The sequence below is a fragment of the Lepisma saccharinum genome, chromosome 7, assembly GCF_977018435.1.
Source record: "Lepisma saccharinum chromosome 7, izLepSacc3.1, whole genome shotgun sequence".
Classification (NCBI taxonomy): domain Eukaryota; kingdom Metazoa; phylum Arthropoda; class Insecta; order Zygentoma; family Lepismatidae; genus Lepisma; species Lepisma saccharinum.
This window is the reverse complement of record NC_139235.1, coordinates 63,918,356-63,939,067: the sequence shown is the minus strand read 5'-3', so window position 1 is coordinate 63,939,067 and position 20,712 is coordinate 63,918,356. Positions and strand designations below refer to the sequence as shown.

Sequence of the window (20,712 nt, the reverse complement as noted above, 5' to 3'; positions counted from 1 at the left end):
TCTCAGTTTTCCAGAACTAAAACAATGTGAAAATCTTAAGCACAGAAAGAACAGTAAAAATGCATGTAAAAATAATACCGAATTTTGCCCTAAACCGCCAAAAATTACACCGAATTGCAGTAAAAAAGATCCAAAATTAGGGAAAAATGAAACGAAAACTTCACATCCCTACTTATGGAGTTTTGGACCAATGCCATGAAACTAAGGAAAATCAAAGAAGCATCCTTCATAGCATGTAGAGTTCAGTCAGTCAGTTTGAACTTGTTCCGACAGGTTCTCGTGAGGACAAGAAAAAACGTTATCGGATAAACAAATTAGACTGTGCGTTCATCGGTTTTTTCAGGGTTGTAATTATTTCTGACAAAGGAAAACTGAATCAGTCATATTTGATAAAAAGGAACAAACTTTAAGAAATTCTCATAAAGGGATGCAGCGTACTATAATTTCTTCAGGTAAGAGAGACACAATACTGTTACTGCTTGAAAACTGTACAGTGAAAATTCCTGTTTTATCGAAACATTATATTTACAGCAGGCCTCTACTACAGTATGTTCATTTTGGAACTCAACAACTAGATATCGCTTTTTAAAATGGGTTCTGGGTTCACGCATTTAGGTGATACGGACCATTGGCCGACATCAGCCAAGACGTTTCAAAAAGTTCGTCTCCTTTGTGGAAAAAACACTATGATATTCCAAAATCTGAAAAACATCTGCTTCGCGTTCCTTCCAGAGGATTCACGTGAATCTGTTGTCCAGATATTCGCAATAGTTTCGTGGCTATATAAGACTATTGTCCATATTTAGACAATAGCGAAAGCAAACCACATGTAGATTCGCGTGAACGCTCTGGAAGAAATTCCAAGCAGACGCAATTTTTTTTCAGAATATGGAAGACCGTTAATTGATTGATTAAAAATCGTTATTTTACTTCCCATTCCTGCCATTTTGTATAATCGAGTGATAATATGATAAAATTGATGAAGGGAAACTCACAAAGAACATGCCCAGGTCGGGATTCGAACACAGGAGCCCTAGCGTCGTAGCGCGCTGTGCTAACCACTTCGCCACGGAAGTCTTGGCAGACGTCGGCAAAGGCCAGCGGGTGTCCAGTATTTCTATCTGTGCACAAGGTGAATACAAATAAGTTTTCTCGTGCATGATTGGTTTTGGGGTTGTTCTGACCTTCAAGATTTTTGCCCAGATGACGGCACTTCCAGCGCCATCACAAGGCAGCTCTCCGCACCCTCGATCTTGGCGTCGACTTGGAACTCCTCGTAAGACACTTCCGCGATAACCTCGTAGCCGAGTTTTTTGGCAAGGTTCTGGGACTGCGTCGCAGAGAACATCGTTTTGATGACCCTGACTCCGAGGGCCCCGCACAGCCCCAACCGGGCCCTCAGCAACTCCGTCCCGAGACCCTGGCGCCTGTAAGTGGGCCTGACGGATAGCCCGACGCCTTCCATGTACTTGTCGACGCCGTACTGGTCGTACATGTTGACCAGGCTGTTGCAGTAGGTTATGAACGCCATGCTGGCGGACAGGACCCTTCCTTTGAAGGCGAACTGTTCATCGTCCTTCTGCTCCACCACGAGGCAGTTGAATCCGACCACCCTGTTCGTCTTCTCGTCGACCGCCATCAGGGAGATCCCGACGTCGAGGACCTCCGTCCAGAACTCGATGGCTTCTTGGATGGACTCCGGATCTTCGCAGAGCCGCACGGCCTTGAAGATGGGTTCGTCGCGAAAGAAGTCTTCCTGGAGCTGGTACATGATCTCCGGGATCTTGTCCCGCGTCACGTCCGAGATGTGGAATTGGTCCTTCTGGCTCCACTGCTGGAGCGGTAGTAACGGCGGCCGTTTGAAGCTAAACATTCCCCCCCTGAAAAGAGAGATATGAGTGCTTACAGGTTGGCCTACTGTATGGTATGTGCGTATGCCCATCCTCTCTATCGCTCTATCGGTTAGCCTCCTCGCACATACACGCAATTGTTTAGGCAGGGGGGTAAGTTCGCATTTAGGTAGAGGTAAAGGTAAATTTAGTCATAATAACCATAATTGGGCCTTTGGGTGCGAAATCCAGGGGGGACAGGGGGGAATTCCCCCCAAAGATCTTGTCCTTAAAATTTTGCCCCCACCAAACTTTCCCGAGGGGGAGAGTTTCTTGTTCTAACAACAAATATAAACAGTTTTGAAGTTAAATTTTTGGGTACTTTACTGGAGCAATATTGAAAAAACACAAAGAATTAAGAACAAAGAGCCTCAGGAATCCCCAGAACATACAAATTAATCCGACTTGGTATTTTTCTTCTGCATTTCTCATCACCTTTTGTCAGCTACCGCAAAGTATATAAATATATAAATAAAATATGTATATGTAATAGCATTTAGATGTGAATTTTACATAAGATAGTATTATCTTCTTAATGTTTCTTAACTTTTGTCCCTCCCCCCAGTCACACAAATCATTATTCATAGCAATGATATTATATTAAAATCTTCAATGTGCAATCGAATTTTGAATCAAGAACAGTCCATACATTACATGTTTTATAATATAATGTAATTATTTAATAATTGACATATTTATTATATATATAAAAAAAACTATTGGACATCAATGATATTGAAGCTATGAATATTCCGATTTTATAAGAGCAGAATTTGACTCATATATAACCCCAACAAATGAAATAATAACAAAAGAAATCATAGATTTATACCAATTATTTTTTGAAACTGCAACTCATAAATCCTTTATTCATTGATTAATAAAAATTACACAAGAATCATTAGATGACTGAAAAGTAAGTAATGGTCTCTTAAACCACAAAATAGTAATATAACAACTACTTCTAATGAAAAAAGTTAGTTAATATATAACATAGGAATGTTAAACCTAAATTATCCTTATGGATACTTTTTTATCCCACAAATATATCCTTTAAACTGACTCACCCTATTCACAATATTTATATCAGATTCCGTTGTCAATGAGTCATGTCCCTGATAGAAGCTTCTGAAGATGGCGTTCTTTCTTACATGACAGTGGTACAAGATCGAGCTGTGGAGGACGGAAAGGTTCGAAAACGGCGTGATTACGACCCCCCGTAAACTTAAAGATGCCGTAAAAATGATAATTCATCATCATTGGACAATATATAAGGCTGCAAGAGAGTCTGGGATTCCGTGGAGTACCCTCAAGCTCCATGTAAAGCAGCATACCTCGGACAGTTCTTCAGATGTAGAAATTGACATTCCTAAACTTGGGCGGCCATTCGTGTTATCGAAGGAAGTAGAAACTATATTCTTATTCCCATGCCTGAAGCAAAACAACGTGTAAGGCCAAGGAAAACCACCACTGTTGAAGACCGTCGAACTTGTGACGACCGAACTAATATGACTGCACCTTCTACAAGTAAGGGAAAAGCAGGTGATACGTTTTGTGGTGAATGTTCTGGCTCCTATAATAAGGATGTACATCTCAAAAATGTAGCTGAGTGCATTCAATGTGGTTTTTGTTTTGTATGGTACCACGAAACATGCGCCAACATTGACGAATCTCCACAGCTCATGTTCTAAAAATGTGTGGATTCTGTGGACGATGACAGTGATTAAGAACAGAACTTGAAATTTGCCAAAACTTTTATATCAGACACTTAAAATATTACTACGTAAGTTTCTTGTTTATTATATTGATTAATTATGTGAAACACATACGGGGTTTGAGTTTTTTTAAGTTTATCACAATATTAGCAATCCTGTATCACAATATTACCATCACTGTCACAATATTATTCCATGCTGTGGACATAAATATTTTAATTGAAATATATTTAATGTAATTGTGCAGTGTGTTTCTTTGATAATGACATTACTTAATGAAGCTGTATACATGTCTCCTGTCATTGCCAATTAGTTTTATCTTATTTAGTTTGAAAATAAATAGGGTTTTTCTTTAAAATATCACAATATTACCAACCTTTACCCCTATAGTATAGGTCAGTGGTTCCCAAAGTGGTGGCTGGCTTGCAAGGACGCCGTGAAATGTTCCAATATTTTCACTGAAATGTCACTTATTCCAAATTTAGTACTTTTTATATTTGAATTTAAATTTTAGGTGCGTCAGCACTTACGCTATTTTGCACCCGTCACGTTATACGGGGTCCAGCCCCTTACCATAACAAAAAACATAACGGTAACGTCGCGTAACTAAAATCTTAAAATATTCTGACTTAAGTTAAAAGCTAAGGCTGTAAAGGGGCACTCAGCACACATAAGGACAAAAAACAGGACAGCACACAGAATTATACTGGCCAGACGCCAGAGCCTCGTTAGTCTGGAAAATGCAGTCCAGGGTGTACTACGTGGAAGGTCAGCCCTTACACCCCAGTACTGTTTACATGTAAAATGTTTCTTAATTTGAAATATGTGTTTAGTTATTAACTTTAGGCACCTAACCACACTAACTGAGTGTTGCAAGTGTTAGATAGGCCTACATTCTGACTTGGGCGCCGCGTGAAAATCTTGAAACACTAAGGGCGCCGTGAAGCGAAAACGTTTAGGAACCCCTGTTATAGGTTATTCATGCTGTTACCAGTTTAGTCTTCTTTAGGAAGGCCACTCTGGAGCAACAACTAATTTTATATTGATTAATAAATTAAAGGTTACAAATCGTATTTCAAAATGTGTAGCTTTATCTTAGTTGGATTCTTGGCTTTAAGTGGTATAATAGCAGCGTGTTTTCATAGCTGGCTGGTATGGAAGAAACGTTGAGTTATTCTATATTTTTAAATATTGCGAATGCTATGAAAATTCCAGAAACTATAAAGAAATATAAATAAAATAAAAAACTATACTGAAAACGCAGACGAAACGAATGTATACGTACTGTTTCTTCAAAGCAGTGTTGTTTCATCTGTTCCTCAGGTTGTAACTGGGTCTCTCGGAAATGATTTAAAAAGAGCAATAGACCTGTATTTGAAAAGCTGGCTCAGGAGAAAGTTGACCACATACCGTTGCAGTTCTTCCTCCAAAAAAGGCAGGCTGGTTTAATAATAACACAGAATAATGATAATAGAATTCACAATTTCATCGAGTCTATCTTCACTGAAAAAGGACGTACTGAATGAAACACATGTCGATTTTCTTTTTCTGGTTACCTTTATGATTACAGACATTAATTAATTAATTCTCAAACTATTTTCATCTTCGCACTTATCGACTTGCACCTGTTCCCAATTTCATACATAATACATTGTTTATCTGGATGCATTGGGCAAGACGCTTCATGACTTTTCGATTTATTTTTTTTTTCATTTTTTTTTTCATAAAGTACAATTAAAACTTTACTTTCATGGTAAAAGAATCGTCTTTCGGAAAATAAAGAGAACAGACATCGTGCATTCTTCGCAATTTCCTTGCCGCATTTCAATGTTATCCCCCATGCCAATCTTCTGTCAATCAATTCTGTCTTCCCTGATTTATTTACAAATTTCATTTTGTTGATTCCACGGGGTGGAAACACATGTAAACTTTTCACTTGTCCTGACACACAAAACGATTTAGAGCAAAAAACTGAAGAATACTCTTTCGAACATTTCCCATGCTTTGAACGACTTCAACACAACATAGTATCCTACATAGAGTGGTTCCGGAAAATCCCACCAAATGGCATATCGGATAATTTTAATCGCGAATTGTGAACAACGATAATCCGCGAGGCACCACCGCTGAAAGGTCGGTCCCTGGGACCCCCTTTGTAGAAAGCAGGTAGTACGGGACTACCAGAGCTTGAGCTTGGAAGAACTGGGCTTAGAGGGAAGGGTGTACGGATGAAAATGTACGTCGCAGTAACGTACGTGCGTAAATAAGCAGCGGATTTACGTCGCGTATTTGCACTTTAGTATTAGGGCATACCGCATTACAGAAAAAAAAACAACTGCCTCCTGAGAAAAAGGGGCTGGCACCTGAATTATTTTAAGTTTTTCCTACCCCTGGTTGGGTGGCAGCGGAAATTGACAGTCTTGTCATTTCTGGAATCAACTTTTTACAATGTAGCTAAACGACCAAAGGTGATGGTGATGCTAATTCCAAATTTGACTTTATGAAATGACCAACTGTGTACGTGGGGTTTCTTTCACAATAACTTCTGATGATCTAATAATTTCTCACTCTTAGCATTCACAGCACGTCCAATTACAAGTCGTTGTTGTTAACTAACTTAACAGAATAATAAGTTCGTTGTCATGTTACAGTCTTCGTGCCTGGTTGGTATTTTTTTCGCTTCATTTCTGACCAATGGTGGAAGGATAACGCTTTCCGGAGTGGTACGACGTATAGATGATTGTGGTGACGCGTTGGGGCATTGGGAAGTGGGAATGGGTACAACACGATTTACGTTCTAATATTATTTTTGCTAATGTCCGCATTGAACTTGATATTTTGCGTCACTTTGTTACATTTATCATCTCCGATATCAAAAGTGTCACGAAGTTGTCTAGCTCAACGCGATTTCATGGAACCAGAACTGTCTTGAATCCATCCAAGCAACGGACAGTTTATGCTTCAGTCGCATAAAGTCACACACTTGTCGACACGTTCTGTGAGAACTTGGGATAGGTGGCGTTTCGTGAGAAGATTTAGCACTGGAAAAAAGAGAAATATTTTTTTTTCTCGAAGTCTCAAAACTCAGAGTTTGTTTCTAGTGCACTTTATGCTCATATGAGCTAACCGGGACTGGACTTGTAGTTTAAAGTAGGCTTGAATGGGGGGCCAAATCCGAAAATGTGGAACAAACCCCGACTCGAACCCAGGATATATCTTGAAATCGAAAGCAGCATCATTTTTGTATACACTTTGTTTTATAATACGAAGTTTATTTACGTCGAGCTTACATGAAAATTACTATTCCCCGAGATCCTTCCCTCTGAGGCAGCTTGGGAGCACTGTTGCCAACTTAGCTCTTTTAGGGCCAAATCTGGCTCTTTTGTCCACTCGTTTATTATTATATTGGCTGCGTCGCCCCACCCCGTCTTATTTCCCCAGCTACTTCTATATAGCGCCGTGGCTGAGGTGAAGATGACAATATTGTAATCCCTTATTTTCGATTTCATATGACCATCGGTGGATTATTGAGATGACTGATGTCGTCAGATCTACATGGTGAAAACTAAGAATAAATTGTCATCACTTTAAAGTTACCGGTAATAGGAGCACCCCCACCCCCTTGACAGCTAAAATTACCATGGGAGGTAATTTATCCAGCCTTCCTAAATCTAGCTTCTTGAAAGTCAACTTTAGCTCAATTTAAGGTGAAATTTAGCTCTTTTATGCTCATCAGGTTTGGCAACACTGCCAGTCCATTGGAGGCAAGGAGAAATGCATTACTCTTATGGGGAATTATTTTATTCGTTTTCTGAGAACATCAAACTTCCGACGGAGGGAAAAAACATATGATTGGGTAGAGGATCCATTGAAGATGATATTTTCGCTAGAAAGAGTCGAAACTCCCATTACTTTAGCCGCAACTTGAATTTGAAGTTGTTTATCCATAAGGAATACATGGGATTCTGTAAATACTTATTCATCATATTTTTCAAAGAACGGTATCTAGCATAATAATCATTTTTTTAAAAAAAAACTGTTCCACTTGCAACATGGGGAGAAATTCATACTCTCAAATTATGTGTGGATTTTCTTTAGTAGCAGTGCCCATTCCGACGATATTTAAATAACGGCTAATTTTTTTTAATGCAATCGTTTAAGTGTTCTTAATCATAAATGAGTTACATACATAAATGTGCGTTACTCTATCTTTGAACTCTTCATGCACATAGGCGTGCGCACGGGGGGACAAATGCCCCCCTAATCATGAATGTCCTCAGATTTTTTTCTACGGAGGGACAAGCAAGGTATTATTCCATGAGGCATATTATCCCTATTATAGTGTTGCCCCCTCAAAAAACACCTCTTGAATTTGAAATTATCACATTCCTGCATCCCCATTATAATAATTAATGTAAATTACTATGACAAATCAAATTATATGCGTGAAAATGTACTTTTAGATTGACATTCGATTTCAGAGGGGGAGATGTGGCCATCCTTGCCCCGCTTCCAGACGTCCATGACCCTATATTATTAAATTTTCACCTAGAAATTTAGGATAGAGGAATTTTATCGCCGTTCAAAGCAACTACGGGGAAAGGTGGTGGAGTGGCGCAACCACAGGGGGTAGGGTGCATTGCCCCCTAACCTTGGACGGAAATCAATTTTAGGGGGGCAAACATGGAAGTAAAGGAAAGTAAGACTAGCAGAATCTAAGAGTAGCAGAACAAAAGAATACTCAAGGTGGAATTAGTTTTCACGTCTATCTTGCATTATTTCTTCCAGACGGCCAAGAGCACCTGAAGGGAGGCACAGAGCTGCAATTGAGCCCTCAATTTCAAATTTTATACAAATGAAAATACATTTCGTAAAATGTTCTTGCTCGCTTCGTTCGCAATGTCTGCTTTTCTTGCAGTCTTGTCAAGTTGAGAGTCGTAGCTAGGGGTCGGCCGAAGTTGGTCCTGGACACCGAACGGTCGAAATGAAAAAAAAAATGTAAAAGAGAATGCCATGGCGCTCCATGAAAGTTTTTGCGTCATATTAAATCAATACTGTTTTCATTTTGCAGCAATTGGATCTGAATTTTTTTTTGCTCGCCACGCTTGCAATTTCTTTTCTGCACTGCATTGTAAATTGCCAGGGAGAGAAGTAAGAACAACTAAGTACTACTGCTAAACTGTCGGGTGGGTGCGGGGGGGGGGGGGGGATGGGGTGTACTTAGTCTAGCCATAAATACTGTTACAAACTTTCGGCTTGGACTGTACATCCGGTAGTCAGGCTCATGAACCATGCTTGTGGTGAAGTTCACTCCTGACCATTGTGTATTTAGCTGTGAAAGAGCAAGCGTGTATCTTCTTGTGCTTAGCATGGAGTGGGGCGAATATGAAAACAGAGTAGCCGTAATTGCTCTGCATTTGGTTGCGAAGTCACTCACTGAGATTTTCCAGCCCCTAAAAATCCCGAAGATCAGCAAAAGGTATGTGTATCAGACAATCCGGAGATTCACTGATACTGGTAGCATGCAAGAGTTGGTCCACTTCACACCGTATGAACAGCTGCTGGCTCGCATCGGCGGAAATCCCATCCGGAAGCAACTGATAATGGCACAGGAGCTGAACATTTCACAACAATCAATGTTCAGGGTACTTAATGAAGACCTTGGAATTGGAGCTTACCGGTGGAGTACTGGAAATTTCCTGACGACACAAGTGAAGAAGCAGAGGGAACTGAAATCGAGACGGCTCCTGCAGCGGTACGTTGCCAGTGGGCATTGCAGGATTCTCTTCACTGATAAGAAATTGTTCACCACTGAATAAAGTTTTAACCGCCAAAATGAAAGGGTGTATGCTTCAAACGCTCGAGAAGTTTGTGAGAGAGTTCCCAAAAATCAGAGATGTCACCAGCCCTTCTCAGTCATGGTTTGGTAAAGGGTGAGCTATGAGTTCCACCAGGCCTCATTTTTGAGAAAAGGGCTTAAAAGCCGTGCGAAAGTGTATGTGGAGAGTATCCTGGACCCTCTCGTGACACTGTTGAACCAAACAATGCTTCACAATGAATCCTGGATGTTCAAGAAATATTCTGCCCCAGCTCATAAGGCAAGGATGACGCGACGGTGACTGGAGACCAGTGTACTCGATTTCATCTCCACTTTTGATTGGCCATCTGATAGCCATGATCTCAGTATCTTGGACTACAAACTGTGCCCAGAGCTAAAGAGAACTGTCTGCAAGAAGAGGGACCCTATAATTCAAAGTTAAAAGCGCTCCTTGATAGCAGCAGGGGCGGACTTTCCCATGAAGACCATCCGTGCTTCAATAGATGCCTGGCCAGAGAGACTTCGAGCCTGTGTGAGGGCGAAAAGTGTCCATTTGGAAAACTGATTGGTGCTATTTGTGTGTAATATATGTAAGTGTAACATACTACAAGAACAATTAAAAATCTAAAACCACATTCAATTTATTCACAAAATAGTATGTAACAGTATTTATGGCCACACTAGGTATATACACACACCCATCAATGCAATAAAACTAAAACAGTGAGATAAAATTAAGTTCTTCTTTCCCAACTGAACTTTTATCAATGCTTTTGCCCCCCTAATCACAGGGTCTACGCACGCCTATGTTCATGCGATAATTATAATAATATTATTATTCCTACTAACTGATATACGTGGTTAGTCTGATAGGAATCCTTCCGAAATATATTTCCCGATACGTGTCCGAGTGTAGGTCAATATTTGACGTGTGTAAGTTTTCCTTTGCAGTAGGAATGCAGGGCACTGAATGAACTGTTGCTGATTGTAGTGTAAGTACACACATTATTCGAGCGACATTTTAAAATTTTCACATTGCTGAAAATATTGTTTTTATGTATATGTGGGTGATTAGTTATTATTTTGTTTGCATTTGTAGGTAACGTACAGTATATTATATTCAATAAATAGTAATATCGTTCAGTTTATAATGCAAAAACGAAAAGGATCGTAAGGTTTATGGTTTACGTTTACCTTATAACTATTACTAATCCCTCCCGATTAATCTGGTATGAGTTTTAACAAACATGAACCTTTCCGTGTGAGGATGTGGCTAAGTCTTGATTCAGATATTTTCACCGCTAAATTATGATGAAATCGATGAAAATAAATCACAAAACTGAGATTAGAACCCAGGCTTTCTGGATTTTCAATACATTACGGTACAGTTATATAGCACAAAGCAGGACGATATTATTCAATTACATTAGAGCGTCGATTATCCGAACGTCGGTCAACCGAACGACCGCTTAACCGAACTGTGTACTCGCTCACTTTCAGATATCTGTAATGAAAAAAGTACGTGACTTAGCTGCTCGTAAGCGTGTAGGCTTGCTTAGACAGACCAAAATAAAGGATTTTTTTAAACGTTAATTTTGTGTACTGTGTGTATTGTTCATGCAAAATGCGTATGTAATATGTACATATTTTTGTTTAATAAACTGTACCACATACTATATATTCCTACTAAAGTTGCCTTTGTACGTTACTTTGTAATACATACTTAAAGAGATGCCTGTTTTTATGAATAAATTTACTGTACAGTACTTCTTTTTGGCAAATAAACATGTACAGTTCCATTATCCGAACAAACCAGTTTTCCGAACACCCATGTCCCCCAATTACTTCGGATAATCGACGCTCTACTGTATTTGTCTAGCATTTACCCCGCGATGTACAATGTTAAAGAGTTGAAGGGCAGTAATTTAAAGGTAATTATGTGAAAACACAATTCTTCTTCATTTAATCAATATATACTGTAGCACGGAGGGGTCGGGGACGATTAGGATGTATGGAGACAGCAAAACGAAATTAACTATACTTCACCCTCAACTTATGCACGTTAATTTCCGGTAAATATAACATTGATTTGGGTATGAAAACATATAAAACATATAAAATCAGAACTGTTAACGTCCCCGAAGAGGTTCTCACCTTGATAAAAACAGGAAAAGAGGTCTCGAAAAATAACCTGATAAATAAGACATTGCTCGTGGAAAGGGAACGTTCTAATCTGACAAATTCGTGCACAAAATAATGAAGTTATTCTTATTTTGCAATCGTTGTTTTTTTTAACGTTCTTTCATCTGTCCAGCAAAGAAAGTAAGTGCATGTCAACTTACTTGCCTATTCACTTGTATTCTCTTTGATTCATTTTTTAAATTTTGCTCTTTACGTACATAACGTTATATTCAGGCATTACTAGAGGAAAAGGTCTAAATATGGGCCCCGATTTTTATGTTGTCATTTTCGGAGGAAAAAAAATAATATATCAAGCACCTGCCTTTAAAATGCATATCTATGAAATATATACTTAAATGTAATAGCATGCTAAAGTATAAAAGGTCTCCATTTTTTTTAAAAAAAAGCAATTTCCAAAAAATGGTAAAATGATGTATTTCAAAATTGTGGTCTAACTATGAGCTACTAGTGGCAATATCACAAAAAGCAATTAACATTTTTAAAAAAACAGTCATTTATCGCTAAAACATTATAAAATTCATATTTATGAATAATGTTTTGAAAATCACGCGGAATGGGGAAAAATCGAAATTAAGAAAAACATCCTAATATTTGTTGAAAATGTGATCTCAACATTAGACCTCATGTCATATTTAGACTATCACGCTATTTTTATTCTTCAATTTATTTTCGCTCTCTGTGGTACATATTTCACAAACAAATCATGGCATTATAAAAGCCCACATTTGTTTTATGTACCGCTAATATCATAACCTATACAAAGCAGATGAGAATTCAGAAAACGCCGAGTTAAAACATACCTGCAAAAAGTTATCGGAGTTCGCAATTCTATAACAGCGTCCAAGGCCGAAACTAACCACCACTTTCTCTTGCGAATTGGCGCCGCAACCTTTGTCCTTGGCAGATAACCAGTTCCAATAGCCTCTGCCAGGCTGCAGCACCCAGGAGCGCTGATAACTCCAAAACCCATATTTAAACCTTCGCCCATATTTAGACCTTCTCCTCTACTTTTTGTTTTCTTTTAAACAGTTCTCATCAACACCATTTCACCCACATTTTAATGTTTCTAAAATCCTGAAATGTTCTTCAACCTTCCCAACAGGTTCGTTCCTGTTCGATTCCCAGTCAAGCTAACCGAAAGTTCAAGTTATTGTAATATAAAATAAGAACATCAGAAGAAAACACATAGCGCATTTCCAAATGTATGCGTTTTAGATGTAGATGTACGTACGCTGAAGACTGTGATTTACGTGCATTGGAATTGGAGTCCATTTTATGTGCAGATATTCGCCGGCCTCCGTGGCGGAGTGGTTAGCACAGCGCGCAACCCGGGCTCGAATCCCGGCGTGGGCATGGACCGCGTTATTTGTGAGCGTCTCCATCAATTTTATCATGTCATTCGTCCTCGTCTTCGCGGTTAGCCAAAAGTGGCAGAAATTCGAATTAAAATAAACCAAATTTATCAATGTTGAGATATGGTAACCAATCAGGAATGGACCTATTGTTTAAAGTGGGATCTGAATCACTGTGAATCAATCCACCTGGAACTGAACCAAGCACACCTTGTTTACAAAGCTCCAACATTAGCTTTTACGACATCGCAGAGGTCCGCAGTGAAAGTGTAAATTATGTACTAGCAGTATTCAGTATTTTATATTTTAACAACTTTTTTATATAACTATTTACGATGTTATGCAATGAAGGAATAAAAAAATGAATTTAGGACAATTGCGATTGCGGACAATTGCGATGAAGCCAAAATCACGGACAATTGCGATGATTTCGGCGGTGAAGGTCAGTTTACAAATGAATGGTAGCACAATTGCGACGTTCAGGACCTAACCTAACCTATCCAAAGGCGCCACGGAACTAATAATGCTGTAGAAGGTTGGAACAACAAAATGAATAGGTGCTTTGGAAAATCGCTTCCAAAAATTCATGATGTTCAGGCCTGCCTCAAGTCAAGAGCCAAGCAGAAGACACCCAACATCACGTACGTACATGCGGATGGAACTTAATCTAGGTCAGAAAAGAAAGAAGGGTAACATTAATATCGGGAAGTGTATGCGCACATATGAGGAAATGGGTGACTACAAAAGGTGTCCGTTGGCTCTAGCCCATGTTCAAAAACTTCATTGGACCAAATTCCCAGCCGAAAATATCAATATTTCACATAATTCTCTTGTAAGAGGTATTGTACTGGGTGTTAATTCACCCTTCAATTTGATAGAAGATTTAAAATGTCATCGCAATTGTCCACCCGCCCTTTCACTTCTGTGTTCATCGCAATTGTCCATCATCCCGATTGTCCGCCATCGCAATTATCCGGCTACCCCAAAAAATAACTTACATTCCATCATTTTTGTTGAAGTTTGTTTTAAGACCGTTTGATGCACAAATAGGCTAATCGGAACCAGTGGCGCAACCACAGGGGGCATTGTCCCCTCCCAACCTTGGATGGAAACCAATTCTACGGGGGGGGGGGGCAAACATTGAAGTAAAGAAAAACAAGAATAGCAGAATAAAATGATACTCAAGATGAAACTAGTTTTCATATATTTCTTGCATTTTTGTTCCAGACGGCCAAGAGCACCTGCAAGGAAGGAGGGGGGGGGGGCTCCCTCGATTTAAAATTTTATGCAAATGAAAATACGTTCCGTAAAATTTTCTTGCTCGCAATACCTGCTTTTCTTACAGTCTCACCAAGTCCAGAGCCTTAGCTAGGGGGCGGCAGGAGTCGGGCCTGGGCACCGAACGATCTAAATGAAAAAGTTGTAAAAGAGAGAATGCCATGGCGCCCCGTGAAATTATTTGCGCCCTATTGAATCAATATTGTTTTCAAGTTGCAAACAATGGATCTAAACATTTTCTTGCCCGCTTCGCTCAAAATTACATTTTGTAATGCATTGTAAATTACTAGACAGAGAGAAGTTACACCAAATATATACTTCAGACTGTTGCTGGTAAACAGTTTTGTTTTAAATGTATGAACAATTGTTTTGAGGGAAAGGAGCACACACTTGTGAGAGACAATTTACATCATTTTTGTGGTGGTTTGTTATGAGGTGGATGAATTGATTATTTAATGTATTTGAATAATATTTATATGTATTAAAGAAACATTGAATACGCGCAGAATTTAGCGTTAACATGTTGCATATGTATTTCCTTATTTTACGTCGCTCCACGTTGCATATGTGTAAAACATATGCTCTACATGAAAGTTACACGTCATATGTACAAAAAGAATTATATTCTTCATTTTTGTCTTTCAAAAATACAGTTTTGTGCTAGTTTTACATTACTACAGCTAATGTGAAATTGAACGTGTTGATAAAATACAAGGAAAAATGCCAATAATAATAATGCCATTATTATTATTCCTATTATTATTATTAGTGGCACGTTTATCCTCCTGGTACTTTGGTACTTGCCCCCACCCCCAGTGGTTGTGCCTCTGATCGGGACTGGACCTACAGTTTAAAGTGGGATCCGAAGCAATATGTGTCTCCACCGGGACCCCCTTGTTTGCAAAATGACGACGTTATCACTTCACCATCCGGGAGGCCCGCAACGTTTTTGTTTCAGTATACTACTAATTTATTGTCTCTCGATTTTTAAAATTAAAAACTGACACCACAAGATGGCAATGGAGCAGGTACAAAAAGCAATATCACGAGAAACACAAATGTCGCTTAGGTAGCACATGCTTATTTTTATTATTTGCATTTTAGCTATTTTGATTTCTGTTTTCTTTTCTATGTTAGTGTCGACAATAAAAATAGACTACATGACAAGAAGACTAAAATATAAATCGGAGGGAAATGTAGATTTTCATGATTGCTCGAAATTCAATCCCAGGCTGAGTGTGCTATTCGCGGGACCATAGAGACTAGCGGAGATTCCAAGCAATGTATTCTAAGAAATGCCTCACTTTTTCGATAAGTGCGTTAGTTTCCTGCTACCAAAATTTTACAAATATCGATAATGCATTTATAAATATCAATAGCTTGTTATAATTGTGCATAGAAGCAGCAAAATGTATAAATACAGAGATAACAACGTAATTCACATGTATAGCTTAGGTTAGTTCCAATTTAAGCTACTATAGTGGAAAAACACAACTATTCTAGGTAAAACACTAATGTCAAGGGGAATATTCAGAAATCAACATTTGCAGGATAATATAAAAGGTTCTTACTTCAAGCAGAGGAAATGTAATTTTTGTTCCTAATGTGTTCTAAAAAAAAAAATCTGAATACAAGAAGACAATCTGCCTGACGATTACTTTGTCCAAGATTTTTTTTCTTTCGACAATACAAAATCCTAGAGATTTATCAGGGCATATACAAAACGTCGTTAAATACATTATTTTTCTACTACTTCAACCGCAGTCCAATATTTTTCATTTGTATGCAAGTATCACAGTAGTAAATATTTTATCATTAGCACATATAGATAATTTTAAAAAATATTTAATTTTCAAACTGAGCAACTCTTTGCGATAAGTTCTGAACCCCCTGCAAATAACTTCTTGCCTACAGCCCCCTCCCGCTGAAGGATAAATTCCGTAATGGATTTGTATTGAAATGCAGGAATCATACTATCATGCACATATCAATCACTAAATCACTACCAATCAACTAAAAAAGTTTTTTTAATGTGTATAACTTATTAACGCATGTCAAAAATGGGCAGCATATTTTTTTGCGTGTGCGGTAGAATTGTGTAAGAAATATTAGTTTGTTTAATAACAATTCAGTTCCAACGAAATTCGGTGTGTATGTTCGTGCGTGTGTGTATTATATAATACATAATTTTATGCCGTGCCTTTTAATGAATCGTGATAATGACAATCTAAAATGTTGAATTGTGAAATAAAAATGCATTAAATTATGGTTAAAAACATGTCTATGTTTTACAAAATGCTACGGAAATACAAAATTGAAAGGGAACTGAGGTACAACTGAGACACCGATAAAAAAAAAGGTATTTATTTCTATTGATGATTCCTATGTTATACCATGTAACGGTTCAATTCTCAAATAACACTAAGTAATGTAAACATGAAGTAAAATTTATTTTCAGTATTTGAGATCTGACGAGGCCCACACAAATATTTTCTGTAAGGAATCTGAAATTTTACAGGGAAGAACTTGTCCACTCTTAAACCACTCTAAAATTTTGAGCCTTAAATTTTGCTAAATTGGCCCGCTTCACTTCTCATTACAGGAGTCTCACTACAGTAGATAAAATTAATTGAGCATCCAAGGAGCATGCTAGAAATTTATTTTTGTTACGTTACGTCTTTGTGGCAAATTTTGTCAACATGTTGTTCTTTCAAAACACGATATGCACCACAGAGTAATTGTGATCCTTATGATAGTAGTATTTTACACTGGAGAACGGAATAGAAATTTCTATACACAGTATATCCGGTCCATGTATGTACGTACAAATCCTGCACAAAGCATCATAATTTATTGTGTATAGTTATCGAACTGAAACAAGGAAAATTCACCTCCATTTAATGTTTCTTTCCCCGATTTAAGTATATTTCGAATCCCAATCAGAGTAAGAAACCTCCAAGTTTCTATGTTTATGTTATGTAATTATTTCTTTCATATTATAATTATTATTATTATTGAAAAAGGGGTTTTGCTGTAGTGGATACATAACATATTGGATTCCACATTCGTAGATAATATGAAGTCGCACGTCTGCGCTAAACCTTGAAAATTTCCAAATCTTTCATTTGATTTTTGTTATTTAGCGTCGCTTTCTTTCAACTTTTGCCTAATCGCGTCGATGAGAATGAGTGATGATGAAATTTTTGAAAGGCACTTGCAAAGATTACCCATGCTCAGCCCGGGACCCATATTATCGTAGGGCGCTGTGCTAACCACTCCGCCACAGAGATAGGCGAAAAATACTTTATAAGTAAAGATAAATATTTTAAAAAATGAGCTACTGGTTTTTACAAATGTGTGCATGAATTATTACACCGTGTTGTTTCGTTACTGTGAAGAATTTCAGTTGAGTTTGTAATTATTATTATTATTATTATTAGGTAAATCCCGTGTTTAAATTGATGGGGGAAGAAACCCACTCCTCAGATTTAGTTTTCCAAACTGTTCATTTCTAAATTCATTTCCACTCTAGGAAATTAAAATTTGCGCAACTTCGAGAAAATATATATTTTTTGTTCAACATCAATAATTTATTTTTTATTATTCATATATGAATTTTTGGCAATCTTAAGGTAGAAAACTGGTGTGTTAAATAGTTTGCAAAAAGAATGAAACTGTAGCTTGTAGCTTTGATAAAAAAAATGTCATCTTCGTTGCTTTTTATAAATAACACGATTTGTGAAGTGACTTCTATTGAATAAGTCATAACACTTTACAAAATTCGTAAATGATGGCAAATAATTCAGAGTTTAATCTGAACCCTGGGTTAATCATACTTTTAAAAAATAATGTACATTTGAAAATATAAAGTTCTGGATTTTACTGAAATTTAGCAATTTTTTTACACGTCATTCATTGGATATAGACAAAAACTTTCCAATTATAAGAATGTAGGCAGGCATCTTTTAATGAACTGTCATTATTATATGATTTTATGCATATTGTGAAATTTGCTCTGTTATCGAATCAGACTTAAACCTTTTTTGAACTGTATTCATAATATAGTAAGTTGTAACTCCAATGTCTTAAATTTTTTATTCTATTTTTGTATCTTGCAATGTTCAACATAAGTGGGGCTTCAGTCATGTGATGAACAAATAAATTAATAACAATATGAATCCGAACATCTAAAATTGAAAAATAAATTACGCCCCTTCGGAACTGCTCTGTTCATGAATATCAGAATTGAGGAAGTTAAAATAATCGGGTGATACGGGATAAGTGATGGCCCATATGGAAACTTGTCTTTTGTACAGAATTGTTGAATGATGTAAACCATACAGTACTAAATAAGAGAAACGAACCTGATTGGTGGGAATGTTTTTCTCAGGGGCACTGGGAGGCTACAAGAAACATTTTTCAATGATTTTTTTTTCTCAGGTAACAAATAGCGAAATTGATAGTTACTTTTTAGTCACTTTTTTGCACCCCTTTAACGGTAAGGAACAAAATTATAGTTTGCTAATAAATTATACAAATTCAATGTGAATGTTCTTCATAAAAATGTATGTTACGAGTTAATGTTTTTGAATCACGTATTTTTCAACTATAATAGTTTACTGTGTGTTTTCTAAAATCTATACATATTCACATTTGAACATGTGAGTTTTATTGTAATTTAATTTAATTTTTTGTTAATGTTTTATGATTATCGGTTATGAGAACGGACCGCTCGTACGTGCAACGCGTTCTTCGAGTTATAGATAAATATCTACATTATAATCTAGAATAAAGTAACTATAACTGAGTTACTTTTGTGCAAAGTAACGAAAAGAAATAACTTTCCGAACACTGCAGGAAACATAATCGCACTTGGGAAGGACGCACACAGCCAGGAGTCTATTATTGACCGGCTGCCACCTACTCATTACGCGATGCCTTGAGGGGGAGCGGCCATGTTAAAACTTGCATCTTTCCTGTTTTCCTTGCTCCCACCCCGCCCTGTCGGTGATGAATGCGTCGGCATTCAGTCCCATGTCTTCCGAATCTTTCTTTTTTTCGGTCAACTTCTGATATCCAGCGGCTCTGGACAATACGGACGTACAAAGCTTGAAGAGCCGAGCCGCGCGCGCGCATACGCATAAACACATGGCAGCCTACAACTTCCATTGTGTTGCGCTCTCCCACCCCGAAAGAGAAAGAAAAAAAACTCAAACCAGTAAAGCGTGCATTTAAAAAGCATTCAGGAAATGCGTTTTGCACGGCTTTCGCGTGCGTGCGTACAGTACAGTTTCTGCCTTTACGTGCTAGACTAGGCTTACCTGGGCTTGCGAAGGTGGCGTGCAGTTTTTCTCGCCTAGCCGAGCGCCGTTTCTCTTCCTCGTCGAGTCTTCCGATTTCCAGGAACTGGCGAGGCAACGTTTCCCTATCGGCTCGGGTCCCCCTTCCGCGTGTCCACCCCGAAAAACACAGGGGTGCCAACTGCTGCGGCGTGAGGGAACAGAACAGCGCCAGGCTCTTTCTTCTTCTTTTTAACTTTCTGCACCATCTTCAATAAAATATCATTTCTTTTTTAGTACCTGTAATGAGCATCGAAGTTCCTGGGCAGGTGTTGTTCGGGTTCGCACGTCTGACTCGGAAACAAAGAAATGCGGCAACGTTTGTATTTACCGGAAGGGAATGCTTGTTGCCTGTACGCAAGATAGGAAATCATTGAAGACTGTTGGGGGGAGGAAGATCTTAATTTACACAAACACACACACACACGAAAATATACCAAGGACGTATTTGTGGGAGTCCAGGAGGTCTAGGGGGTCCGGACCCCTCCCCCCGAAAGACTTACTAAGTCCTAAAATGAAATAGTGAAATAATAAAATAACTAAATTTAAATAATGGAAATATACTTGTTGTTTAATCGAGGGTTATTTATTTTCGCCGAACTTATTGGAATGCAAGGATTATCTTGGGATCATACGACTTTGAATGACAGTACCAAAGAAGATTTAGGGCGCCGACTTTCCAAAATTTCTGTGGGTGCATATCAATGGTGGTTAGATCTGTAATTATCAAGTATTGTATACTTTAAACAACATACACGCACAATGATTGCAAGAGGCAATGATATTATCAACACGTTACTAAAAGAAAATATCACATTCATACAAATTAAAATGAAAAATCTTCATAAATGCAAATAATTTTAATTGTATTGCAGAAAGAACTATCCAAGGATTTTGTTGTGAACAGAAACTACAAAAGGACTAACTTTATGTACCAAATAATAATAATAATAATAATCATGACATGTTAACTTTCAATATAAAACACATTCCTTCTTACGTCATTTGCAATTTTGGTAATGTCAATATTTTTAGTCATTTCTTTAGGAACATGCAAAATTTGCCAAATCATTCAATCTTTTTTGGGTCATTGTTGACCGCAAAAACGTTTCCAATCGT

The 20,712-nt window shown here is 37.9% G+C and overlaps 1 protein-coding gene across 1 annotated transcript; it reads right to left on the bottom strand.

Annotated features, from left to right (window-relative positions):
• Window positions 1–1,038: 1,038 nt before the first annotated feature.
• On the bottom strand, window positions 1,039–19,649 carry LOC145990245 (uncharacterized). The gene is made up of 2 exons (XM_083125920.1): window positions 19,576–19,649; window positions 1,039–1,880 (listed from the first exon to the last, which is right to left on the bottom strand). The coding sequence occupies exon 2, from the start codon at window positions 1,871–1,873 to the stop codon at window positions 1,187–1,189; it is 687 nt and encodes a 228-aa protein (XP_082982046.1). The 5' UTR covers window positions 1,874–1,880; window positions 19,576–19,649; the 3' UTR covers window positions 1,039–1,186.
• Window positions 19,650–20,712: the final 1,063 nt, after the last annotated feature.